The 13,916-nt window shown below is 37.3% G+C and overlaps 1 protein-coding gene across 3 annotated transcripts in view; it reads right to left on the bottom strand.

Annotated features, from left to right (window-relative positions):
• The window catches only part of LOC140227345 (RNA-binding protein Musashi homolog 2-like), a 265,855-nt gene that overhangs the window by 18,756 nt on the left and 233,183 nt on the right, over nucleotides 1–13,916 (bottom strand). For 2 of the 3 annotated variants that reach the window (XM_072307760.1, XM_072307762.1), the window contains exons 9-11: nucleotides 9,376–9,472; nucleotides 5,510–5,662; nucleotides 2,566–2,649 (exon numbers count right to left, since the gene is read on the bottom strand). In XM_072307760.1, coding sequence (XP_072163861.1) covers nucleotides 2,566–2,649; nucleotides 5,510–5,662; nucleotides 9,376–9,472 — 334 coding nt within the window. The remainder of the gene's footprint in view (nucleotides 1–2,565; nucleotides 2,650–5,509; nucleotides 5,663–9,375; nucleotides 9,473–13,916) is intronic. The other variant, XM_072307761.1, reaches the window with a different exon arrangement.

Raw genomic sequence — 13,916 nt, 5'->3', positions numbered from 1 at the left:
AAAACAGCCATTAACCTGGTATCCACTGAACCATTAATCAAGGCATTTCTTTTTTTTTTCCCCTCCATCTATATACTTTTCTAACAAAACCATGAAAGCTTTTCCCTGAACACTGTATTCAGTACAAACTATAGTTCACAAAAAAAAAAACCATAAAGACATAAAAAATAAAAAAGTAATAAATAAAAAATAAATAAATAAATAAATAAAACTCTGAGAGATTTGACAAACTAAGCATTAGCAAAAAAAAAAAAAAAAAAAAAAAAAATATGCTGGCTGATGTGACTTTTTGTTAGAGGACAGCGATTCTTTTTTCCAACATCACTCCCATGAGGTGGCACAAAATTTTCCTCACAAATTTAGAAAAGTTACCAATGTTTCCTCCAGTTGTACTAGTCAATAAGCAATATGAAAAAAAATGTTCAGAAATGCATTATGTTTTGACCAGAAAGCCCCTGGTGCAATGTTAAGGTGGGAAAACAAAAGTGACAACCTGGATTATATGTGATGCATCATCAGGCAAGCCATATAATGTCAGGAAAATAAGTTTTTGGTGTTTTTTCTTTAACATATATGAATTAGCAAGATGGTAAGCTTTAAATCAATAAATATTTGACCTATCCCATGGCAAAGAAAATATCAAAAAGACGAAATGAAATTAAGATAACTGTAAAGGTGATATTGCAAGAGTCGGCTTTATATGCATGTTTCATCTGTTTATGATCTCTGACTTCATACGGGTAACGTAATGACGCACCACAAACTGTTTTTTTTTGTCTGAAAAAAAAAAATATTGAAGGGTCATGTCAAAAGACTTCATATTGCATAGCAATGCTATCATAACAGTGGCGGATCCAGAGTAGGGCGCACCAGGCATGCTCTCCCTCTTTGTTTTTTTTTTTTTTGTTAAAACAAAAGAAATAAAAAGAAAAAATGGGGGCAGGTGCGCCCCCCTTAATTTTGTAAAGGCGCCTCCCCTTCCTGGGGAATTCCTGGAATTCCTGGATCTGCCCCTGTATAAGACGGAAGTTAGTTTTTGGTGAGACTTTTAAATACATAACAATGATGCTATACATTAGATAGTCATGATTAAAATGAAACCGATACAATTTGCTTAGTTTTGTTAGTTTTCCTATGTACCGAACAACCTTCCAAACAGCAGACATGAGCGTTGCATTGCATGTTGCGTACTTTTCTTTAATATGCAGAATTTGTATTACATGTGAATATATTAATGACTGTGTCAACGGAACAAAATTATTCAATATGAAGAAAGCAGCATGCGTAAGTGCTATAATTACAGCTTGCTTTAATAGCAAATTTTGCAATCTTTTAATGCTGCATGGATGACGATGTAAGGAATCTTGAAGACGCGCCTGGTAACCATGTGACCCTCAGTTGGGCCAATCATCTGATTACACTGCACATGCTCTCATGCATGACTTCCCAATCTGAGTCAGATCAGAATCTCTCGTATTTGTCGTCTGCTCTGGTCGACGTCAATCCCTCACTTTCAACTCGATGAGCTCCTTTCCAACACACAAAACCTCAACATACACACATACAACCACATATCACTGTCACCAGCTATGCAGGGAAATAAAGGGGAAGATGCTAATAACAAACGAACAAACATAAAAGTATATGCATGGGACTACACTACATCAATGCTAGTAAGATGTATATATTGATTTTTTTTCTTCTTCTTCTACTTGCTGTCATGTAAAAAAGCAAGGCAGGGCTTGGGCCAGGGAGATGGTCTGTATCATATGGTGATACAGAATGGGAAAGAGACCAGATGTTAAGGATGTTGGGGTAGGTTAGTGGTGTAAGAGGATAGAGTTGATTGAGAGGGGGTACGGTAGGGGAGAAAAGGATATGGTAGTTTGGGGCAAGGTGGATCAGGATGGGGTAGAAGAGAAGTGAGTGGGGATAGGCAGATGTGGGTGGGTTTGAATGAGCACGGTGGGGATGGAATAATTGGAAAATGGGATTGAATGGGATGGGGGATGGGTTATGACATGGTGAGGAAGGGTAACCTGGGTTAGGGCGGGGCTGGGAAGTGAAAAGAGGGAGGCAGATGTGATGGGTGATGAGAGATGGGTGGAGTAGATGTGAGGGGGTGCGAAGAAGATGGGGTGGAATGGAGTGGGAGAAAGTGTAGTGTGGGGTAGGATGAGATGGGGTAGGGTCTTCAAGCAGAGTAAAGTGGTATAGGGTGGGGAAAGTGGGATGGAGTTGGGTACAGTAGGATAGGGTGGGGTTATACAGTGGGGTAGGGTGGGGTTATAAAGTGGGATGGGTGGGATAAAGTTGGATTAAGTGGGACAAAGTAGAGCTGGGTGGGGTAAAGTTGAGTAGCGTTCGGTAGAGTGGGATGAAATGGAATAGGGTGGGTAAAATGGAGTAAAGTAAAATGGTGGGTATGTGGGAGCAGAATGGGGCGGAGTGGAGCAAGATGAGGTAGAAATAGAAAGATGGGAGGATGAGAGATTATTGAGTGGCCGAGTATGATGGGAGAGGGGAAAGGGGAGGAACAAAAACTCTGTCCTGCAGAACACTTACCGGAAAAGAATGGAGGGAAGGGTGAGTATGTGTACGGACTCCGTGCCAAGTGTCCTAGTGAGAAGTTTGGCGCTGGATAACCTGCTATGGTAGCAAAAAAGAATTGACAAAATAGAAAGGGACAGCGTAAGGGAAAACAGAAATAGAAGGAGAGTAGAATAGCAAAACAGAGAGAGAGCGAGAGATGGATAGGAAAGGAATGAAAAAAGGAAGGCGGAAAAAAAATGAGAGAAAGGTTTATAGATAACAGTGTGATAGAGAGAGAATGAGAAAACAAAGAGAAAAAAGAATGGGAAGGAAAAAGGAGAGAAAAAAAATCAACAGTTAGTATTGAGACTTATGGTTGCTAATAAACCAACCTTTCTAGTAGCAAATCAGGCTCCTGTAGATTCACAAAAAAAAGAAGAAAAAAAAAAAGAACTTTGACCCAATTAGATTTCTCTTCTTGGCTCTAAAGGATGATGGTGATCTGTTGGGAATTCAGTCACAAATCTATGAATTATTATGACAGAATAATACAACAAATATCATCTCCTCTAAAAAGTTTACCCCCAGCAGTGAGACATTACCAATTAACATAGAGAAAATATGACACATATATAATACAAAATTAAGCACATTAAACAAAAAATGGAAGCAAAACAGGAATAACAGAATCGAAGTATCACATTCAATGCTTGTATTCAGCTACATGTACATACTTGCAAACCTGGGGGGATTGTTCTTTGATTTTTCCATACTATGCAACAAACCTGAAACGCATACTTTAGTGTGCGGAATGGCAATGGAAGATCGGATGGCGCTGGACGATTTTAAAAGGCGTAATTATTTGTAAGTCTTGCTTAGAATCATGCAAATATGTCTCTACCCAGGGGGGAAATGGAGAATGCAGATCAGCGAATGAAAAAACACGAATTATTCTGGAATGAACTCTCGGTCGTGTGATGGGCACGTTACCTTCATCTGCTCCCCTAAAACTGCGACTGAGATGATTAACGGACGTCGGCAACGCTTCCCGACAATTGGATGATTTGCTCGAGTAACTAATGTTTGTATTGCTATCATTTCATTAATCATTCACAAATGAACTTCTTCGTGACACATCTGTCTGTTTTGCAGAGAAAGGGAGCAGCTTTGTGTGGGAAGAACCCCGACGACGAAAATTAAACATGACACTTCAATTTGTCTTTCTGAGAGATGGTTCATCCTCGGGTGACTCTTCCTTAACTCCACTCAACATTCAAGCAGAAGGACCTCCAAATCCCACTGGCCTAATTCTAAAAAATAAAGCAGACCAATTTCAGGCCTGATATTTAATCCCACCACTACTCGGTTGAGCTAGAATCCTCCTTTATGGATTATGAAGAGATAACTCCTCCATTTTCTGATTAAAGGGATGGTATTGTTTTGGCTGAGATGGGACTTCAGGTTTGTGACTAATTTTGTGAGATAATTAGAAATTACTTAAGAAATATGAAAATACATACAATGCTAAAACGAATTCAAAGTTTATTTGATGAAAATCTTTTTTGAAATGGCTGAGATATCTAAAAACAAAGTACAAAAAGCAGTTCTACTTAAAAGTGGGTCTCATCTTTTACTAGGACCTATTTATTTTTGGATATCTTAGCCATTTCAAGGCCAATTTTCATCAAATAAACTCTGAATTCCTCTTAGAATTGCATGCTCTTTCATATTTCATATTAGGTGGTTTCTAATCATCTTACAAGAAAAGAAACCTGAAGCCCTAACTCAATCAAAACTATACCATCCCTTTAAAGTCCTCTATCTCTTTCCAAAAGGGAATTTCTTTCATGACCCCAGAATTAAAACAAAAAGGGCAGCAGACTCTTTGATTGTCCATCCTTTCAATAAGACAGCAATATATATTAAAGACAAATAATCTGACACTTGTCATCTTATGTTTTTGTGTGGACTATAAAAGCAGGTTGGGTCTATTGTTTGCATTATTTTGATAATTCTGTGTGTCAAAAGAGCCATTGAATTCCTCTAGCAGCTTTACAGAGGTGAGCACAGCTTGGTATATGCAAGCTATCAGTTTTTTATTTATTATTTTTTTGCCCGCACACCAAAACCGCCACCAACACAACCATCGATAGCTTTTGTGGACCAGCAAAAAAAAAAAAAAAAAAAAAAAAATCTGACCACTGGTCATGGAAAGGTTTGCTGATCCACAGAGCAGCCAAAAAAAAAAGTAGCAACATCTCCAAGTACATAACAGGAGACACTGTTTTCCCCTGAAACAAAATCACACTGACACAAGAAAGCTCCACAAAGATCATGCTTGCAAAATAATGACACAGACGGCATACAATGTATGGAAAATACTTCCAACTTCAGCTAGAAATCAAAAAGAATTCGCACATCCACAAGCTGAAATAATATCAAGGTGTTCTAGGACTTACTAGGAAAGCATACATGTCTAGCTATAAACTTCCGTTTCACTGAAATGTGCCATCGTAAGAATGTGTGAGTGAATGTTTCATTTGACTTGACAAAGTGAATAAAAAGTAAAATCATATCACGCACAACTTGCTTCAACCTTTCCCTTTAAAATATAGAGACAGAGAGAGAGAGTGTGTGTAACTTTAATTTCATGTGGAAATAAGAATATAAAAATAAAAGACATTAAAAAGCATGGAAGGCAACTTAAAGCAAATATCAATGCAATGCGTTTCATTTAAACAAATCCCTGCTTTTAATAAAATAAAGGACAGCTGGTCTTCTTTTAAACAAGGAAAATTATACCAGGTTATAAGTTTTTATTCTAACGATTAGGTTTATATGTATTTTTATCAAAAAATATATGAGGAGGGAAAGAGAAAAATAAATTAAGAGAAAGAGAGATAATTATGAAAGATAAACCAAACAAGAAGTTTTGACTGAGGTTGGCGAGCTGGGCGTCGCCCGGATTTCCACTTGCCTTTGACACTGCCCACGGGGTCCATGATTAGCGGCACGGAGGAGGCGAGGCCCGTAGGGAGGGAGCAGATCGTGGGCGAGTTGGTGTTGTTTGTTTGATGTTGGGCCTGCAATATTCTCAACTCCAGTAAACTGGCTTCAGTGCTGTTCGGGTCTATATGTACAGTGGAGGTGAGTGATATATATATATAGATATATATCATATGGCATATTGGATCTGATCTTTCTTTCTTTCTTTTTATTGGCTGGTGAAAGGTTGGACATGGTGTTCCTGAGGAACATAAATTGGCTGATTTTTCTTTTTCCATTTGAAACTGGGTCATATTGGTCAATCTTATTTACTTTGATTATTCATCTGATTTGGTTTTTTTTTCCCTGAAAAACTTAGAAATAGGGTAGTAACAGTAATAGAGGTAGAAACAGTAGCAGAAGCAGAACTAAGATACCTTAGCCAAATTTTAATCATCGCTGATACAGTTTATCATTAATTCAATTACACTTCACAAAAAGAGTGGCATTAATCAACAGACTGGGACAAATTTACATGTATCATTAAATGCATGATCTTACAACCTTAATGTTGTCTTTACCAAGTGGTTCGAATGCTTGATTTTCAGAAATTTATGAGCCAAGCTCAAAGGCTGTGCTTCCCTAGAATCTATTTAGAGTTAAAAAAAAAAAGTTTGATGGAAATGAAAGTTCTAGAGAGTTTAGACAAATTTCATGATTACGTGCCTTCCAATCTTCCTTGAGTAAAAAGCTGCATTATCATTAGTACAGTGTAGTTACAATCCTACCAGGGTTTACACAAATACAATGATCGGTACCTCAGTTGACATGTTTGTTGGCATGGCAACGGGTCACAGTTATAATTTGTAATTCATTAAAAGGGGAAAAAAAGTCCCTCCCTTCAACTGACACTCCTCTCCTTGAGCTGTCGGAGCATTAATGAGAACTAAAATTCCCAAAGACCAAAGTGGGTACATAAATTACCCTCCATCAAATTCATGGGTAGCAATTAGATTACCTTGCGAGATTGATCAAATTACTACATCGCAGGCGCAGGCGACCTGCCCTTTTTCCTGCGCTAATGCAGCACTTGTTTTGCCTTCTGCAGCTATGCATTCTCTCTTGTCCCTTTTCACAAAAGTCTTTGTTCGTTTTGATGTTTTTTGGAGGATCTGAATTTCGACGGACTGTAAAATGGCACAAATCAAATGAAATACACTCACCACATTCCTTGATAATCTAATCTACTGCTACTCTTTTTTGGTCTACAGCTACCATTGTTGTTTTGAGAAAGAGAGGCGATGCAATTGAATAAATGAAGGCGATGGAATACGGATGAGTTGTTACTACTGTTCGCTAGCTACGTGTTAATGAGATAACACAACACCACGGGGGGAAAGACACGGCTTTGACTGTGACAGGAACTGGAAATGCAACTCTCACAAAATATCACTAAATGTATGCTTCCTTCCAGCAGGCATTACAATGCTGTCAACAGCACCCTGGAGTCATAATCAAATTTTCTGATTTGCGTGATCCTTGCGTTCAGGCAATGAAATGTATATCTACGTCTTGCGCATTGTTCCCATACCATAGGCCTTACCACGTACATTAATAACCATCCCCATTGGAGCTTCACAACGCTCATTGCTCACAATTTATTTGGCCATTACGTCTTATTTGTGGTAGCGCTGAACAAACACACTTGATATCTTTATAAAAACATACAACAAAAACTATTCTGCTGTTAAAAATTACATATCAACAATCTTAAGTTTTCTGCACTTATCCACTGACATACACGTCTCAATTTCTTACATACCTCGTACGAAACCTACTTCAAAGATTTACCATTCCAATTTTTCTCTATCAGTTGCATGTTCCACACCAGTCAACGTAAAACATTTAAAACTGACCTTAACCTTAAAAGCAGCAAATTGGGCAAATGGACAATAGAAGACGTTAACACTAACTTATCACATTTCATTTTCCCTGAAGAACACACCAAGCTAAAATCGATTCCAGTATCTTCTCACCAATATTCAGCTACGTTACCACTTGATCTTACAGAACAAAACTACCTAGTGCTACGGTAGATCTTCACTGTTTGTTGAAATCATTTCAAACTGCTTCAATACATATAAATGTATATAAATATATTTAGATATTTCACTGTTTCTAAAAGAAAAGCTCTTACATGAAATTGCTATCATGACAACTATTTTCATGTGTATTTCTATCAATGCACAACTATAAAAGAGATGAAAATCATTTAATTTGCCATCACAAATTGGCATCAACATGTTGTACCCTTTTTCATCTTCTTACTAGTGCTCCAAATCGGTAAAGAGGACACTACCAAATTTCAATCATCTAATTTTCACGGTGTTAGAGATAAATACCTGGCTTTGCTATCATCAGCAGAGAACATAAACTTATTCATACACAGAGTAAAACTCTTTCAGTCTTGATGGGTTTCTAATCCCAAGAAAATAGCAAAATTTGATTGCTTTCTCCAAAACATGAAAGCTTAATTGTTCTTCGGGCTATTAGCACAAATACTTCATATTCTCCCATAAAGGTTTAATCATAATTAAATCAAATCATATTCTGAATACGATGCAGATGAACATGTGAACATATGATTTTCCATTGTGATATCAAAAACCAACAGGGTATTACAGATATAACAGTAAAGTGTATTGGTAAATTTTCTGCAAATGGCGAGCTACGTATCACAGAATCCCTCTACTTGCAATAATTTGCAGACTGATTAAATCTTGAATGTCATTATGATGTGAAATATCTTCTGCCAGGCGTTTTTATTTTCACATTGCCTTGCGGAAACAAATTTTATCATCTAAAAGAAGAGAAGTTTTATGCAACAATGCTGAAGTGCACTGCGGGTTCATTCTGAATGCAGTCCCATCTATGCAAATCTGTGTGTGCTTTTGGGTGATTGGGGACTGCACGGTATCTTTTTCTTTTATTTTCTTTTCTCTTCTGAGGGGAAGGAATTTCAAAATATTCAATAAGAAAATCCTAAATGCAAATGTATCATCTAAATAAATACATAGATACAAAGCTCCAAATATATTCTCATAGTCATATTCCTTGTAACTTCAACTTCATTTCACTAACACTGAACTGTGTAACAACACTTGGCAAATAAAATATTCCTTGCAATTAATTCTATCTTACCCCAGCCCTCTCAAGAATAGAGAAGGTCTTTCAAATAGGTACGTCAAATACATCGTAACTTCTGTTCACTTATTAAAGAAGTATTGAATTTTGAGTTATGGCTGAATGACTGATAGACTGCATGACTATCAATCAAGCCAGAAAATCTGTCACCAGTATGAATTAAAATTCCTTGTCCAAGGTAATATAAAAATTATGCATTCTCATTTTTCCTCATGCTGTTACAAACATCCTTCTGTCTCTAAACAATCCACTCCTGGCTGGGTCTGCACAGCATACGTATCAACTTACATCCTTTCTTCGTGGTAGATGGGGCCATGTCACATCAGGAAGTCTCAACAAACGAGAGATTGAAAGTGCTATACCAATGTGCGCTGCACACACACCCACTATTGCTACTACCGCCCTCTGTAGTCCAACAACATCCATGTTAAATACACCACGGGTTATATGAAAAGTGTATATGTATATAGATAAATATATATAAATTTTTCACACATTAAAAAAAAAAAGAGCACAGAACACGTCAGATAGCCACTTTCATAAGGTGTTGGTAGAATGCACTAGTGCACTAGTGCCAACTGCACCGATTCTACAGCTACTGCTACCCTCTACTGGCCTACTTTGGAAGAAAAAAAAAACACAGCGCCCTCTTACCATAGATGCTGTAGAGGTTGCGCATCATGGCCGCCCTGTTTTTGGCCGCATTCTGAGGCATCATGACTTCTTTCGGTTGCGCCTTCTTTACTTCCACCTGGTCAGATGAAAAGATGGGAGGACAGAGAGTGGGAAACAGAGAGAGAGAGAAAAATATGTGTGAGAGAAAAGAGAGAGAAAAAAGTAAGAGATAGGGAAGAGAGAGAGAGAGAGAGAAGAGAGAATGAGAGGAAAAAGGAAAGAGATGAGAAAGAGAAAGAGAGGGAGCAAAGATACAGAGAAATTATATCATATTACTACTTTGAATCAATATACAATTATAATTGTGATAGCTGGTTCAGTTTGTTTGTTTGTTTGTTTGTTGTTTTCTTTGGGGGGGGGGGGCAAATAGTTGTCAAACCCTCGAGAAATATGCCCAAGAGGTAGATTTTACAATGTATACACAAAAATGAAAACTTGTACAACATTATGAGGACAATAGGATGTCTTTCACTTTCCTTCAAAATAAAGGGGGAAGGGTGGGGAGGGGTGAAAACTTTACAGAATATCTTTGATTTGCCAACAAAAATTATTTAAAGGGTTGAATAACTTTCCAAGTGAGACAATAACAAGTTTTTAATAAGATGCACGTTCAGTTAGGTTTGGGTAAAATTGCTTCAAATTTTGAGTAATTGTATAGAGGAATTAACAAGTTTTATGTCCGTCTAGAAAATCATAATACACACAATACGTTTCATGCAGCAGTATTTGTGTCATCAAAGCTAGTCTTCCCGTAACTTTTTATGATTCACTCCTCTCTAAATTTTATACATCATCAATACATCTTGGGAAGTAAGTTTTCACACATTTCTTCCAAGGTGCATGCCTAACATAACCAGCATTAGCGACTGTCGTAAGATACGTGTACATATCCTAGAAAACTACAGAAGTTGAAATGCTCCTCGCATCCATGGGTTTCTGGATGCTGAGCATGTGTGGGTAAAATGGATTTATGTTTGCAACTTTTTCTCTGCATATCTATAAGAATCATTACGAGAGATCTATCTGACATTTGAAGCTGCATGGGGGCGGGGGGGGGGGGGGGGGAGGAGGTGGGGGTGTGCTAGTTGCTATCCATCAATCAGTAGCATATGAGATGGGAGCGGGCTATTTTAGTTGCAAGTGATTTTAAAGGAAAAACAAAGAAGGCACATAGTTGTTGCTAAATCAAACATTCTTCCTGTTCGGAATACGCTGTGCACCTGACCCAACAAATGCAGTGATTTGATTGATGGGGCAGACGAAAGACAAATAGAGCTAATGCAATTACTCAATGGTTATGTTTTCTGTGAAAAGGGAAAAAGAATAACCAGTTAAAAATTTTGAGATTAGAGGGATATCAAAAAGACCAGACATGGAACAGAAAGGCATGGCACATGGATGACAGATAACTTAGATGAAGTGATGCAAGACCATCTTCGGGTGGAAATGAAGGCTCCCTGCACGGGAAATCTGTGATAAATGTGGATTAATATTCATGCAAAGGCAAGAAGTAGCATGAAATAAAAACACAAAAATGACACTGCCCTACCCCTTCTTCAATAATCATTAACCTGGGATTAATATAACTGGCCCTTCGATTAATCAGAAATATGCAGATACTGTCATACTATTTCTTATCACAATATTTCCATTTGTTCATATTTTTCACAGCTGGCATCTGATTTACCACAAATCTGTATACACTATGTTATTACTTACTATTATTTATAAATATTATATCTATAATATCATTATTTAAGTAATAATATTACTAATATTATCATTTACTGTCATATCATTTGTGTTTGCATGTATTTAAACACATTAAAGGGATGGTACAGTATTGGTGGAGATGAGAATTGGGCTTTTAACTTTTTGTGAGATACCAAGAAAACACTTATGATATAGTACAGAGAATACCATTTTAAGAGGAATTCAAAGTTTATTTGATGAAAATTGGGTTTGGAATGACTGAAACTACCAAAAACAAATTAAAATAAAGCGATCATAACAAAGTGTGAGTCCCATACTTTATTAGAATCACTCTTTTTGGATATCTCAGCCATTTCAAAACCAATTTTCATGAAATAAATGTTGAATTCCTCATAGAATTACATGCTCTTTCATATTTCATAAGAGGTTTCTCATTATCTCACCAAAAAAAAATGTTAGAAACCTGAAATTAGGTCACAACCAAAACTATACGATCCCTTTAACATGCATAGTTTATCATCAAATGTGCTTCACTTGTTTCAAATTACTGTGAAAGTACCATTCACTTCTGCAAAACATGAGTCAAAATTCTATGCAGTTTTCATTGAAGTATTACTAGTACCCTGCAAGATAGCCAGGGCTCAAAATGTTCAATTGACTAGTACATCATTTGAGTAAAGTATAGAGAGCATGCACAGATACATCACCAGTAGAAAAGTGACAAAAATGTGGATTATGAGATGATGGTCGACCTAAAGACGCAGTAGAATACAATGAGTGCATACATGTGTGTATGTAAAAGCTTAAGAAATTGGATGAGATGATGATATGAGTTAAAGCAAGCAAACAAACACACACACACAAACAAACAAACAAACAAACAAACACATAGCAAGAAGAAATGCTTATTTTCTTCTCTTTTTTTTGGCTAGCAGATTTTATCACAGTCGTTTTCTCATGATATGAGGCCGTGAACTTCTTACACTCTGAATGAAACTGAGAAATGGCGAGGCAATGAGAGCCGACACACATGGTGAAATATTATCATCACTATCCGTGTGCTGCCCTCTGGAGGCGAGAGAGGGTCCATGCTGATGACGATAATAACAATATTACAGCACGTCTTTCCTCAGGTTCCCTTCCCATCAAATCAACTGAGGTCCCGTCAGGGGGGAGGTAAGCATTGCGCCTTATGAGGAGCCAGTGCTGATTTGTGACGTTATATGTCGACTTGTGCTTCGCTCTCATGCGATAGCATTTTATGCAGCTCTATACATCGATTTATATGCCCTTTGTGTGGGGTAAGCCAGCCACGGATTAGATTGGGACAATTTTGGTAGCTTGCAACAAACAGACAGGTAACCTCCATTATGTTATCTCTTCTCTGTTGGTTACCTGGATGAAAATCTCAAATTGGAAATCTTAAAAGTGGATTTATCACTTACATATCATCATAATTGTCTTCTCTATTATGACAATCATTGTTACAAGGACAATTAACATTCTTACTCTATCATTATCATAATGATCATAATAATGACGAAAATAATGCTAGTGATGATGATGATGATGATCACCACCACCACCACCACCATCATCATCATCATCATCATCATCATCATCATCATCATCATCATCATCATCATCATCATCATCATCATCACCATCATCATCATCATCATCATCTTCACTGTATAGCATCATCCTTTGGTTTAGGAAGTAATTCAGAATTCATAACATCACATCTTCTCTGGAATATTTGCTGCTGCACATTTCAGAAACAATTTGTCCCATCGGGGGCAGATGTCTCCTGTAAAATACCCAAAGTATGGAGATGATGAAATTAACAAATCTCTTCTGGGATTGGGGTGGGGTGGGCAACTCCGAGAAAAACGTAATTGCCAAAGATGACCACGTAAATAACTGTTAGCATCCAAAATCATTTCATGGCTACAATAATCAGGCCATGAGCTGGCTGGGGAAAATAATTATCAAAAAAATTGAAGATAAACTCGGAAACTTGTCATGAGGATCAGCCGAGGACAACAACCTCAACACAATTTTGATTGGCGTTGTTTTATGACTGTGGAAACGCCACGCAAATAGGATAACAAATTGCAAAAAAAAAAAAAAAAAAAGATCTATTTTTACCGTGGCACATCAGGAAACAAGATCTGCACTTTATTTCGCATTCATAACTTACGCGCTTCATTGCATTTCTCGGTCAATGTGTATTCCAACAACCAAACTCTTTAGAATTCACAACACCGAATTGACCAAACACCATGGGGCAAAAAATTATGCGTACCATTGTGGGAAGGCCACTCAGCTGCATCTAGATGACTTATTACTGCGCGATGCAAAAGCACTATCGGAAATTTGTGCAAGTACTTTGAACTCTAATCGGGAAGAGGCACCGGACATAAATTCTGACCAAAATGGATGGAATATTTTTTTTTCCCCTACCGTGATACCTGCTACATTTTAATTTATTTTCTTATTTAAATTAAAACTTCACTCATTAAACTGCATAACAGCAATAGACACTATCCATTTTATTATTACTATTATCATTATCATCACCATCATCACTACACTTCATAATGTCATTACTATGATTACGGACACATAAATAACCAATATTGCCAGTCGATCATCTTTCTACACATCGGCGTTTATGGCATTCTTTCACTAACCAACAAAGACAGGTGGCTTGCATAAGTACCTTCTCAGTGCTGAGCAGGGAGGGAGTTTTGTCGATATTGGGAGATTGATAGGAGCATTTTTTTTTTTTTTTTTAAAGCAGC

Source organism: Diadema setosum, chromosome 4, assembly GCF_964275005.1.
Source record: "Diadema setosum chromosome 4, eeDiaSeto1, whole genome shotgun sequence".
NCBI lineage: Eukaryota > Metazoa > Echinodermata > Echinoidea > Diadematoida > Diadematidae > Diadema > Diadema setosum.
Note: the sequence above shows the minus strand (reverse complement) of the source record. Positions and strands in the feature narration are given on the sequence as shown.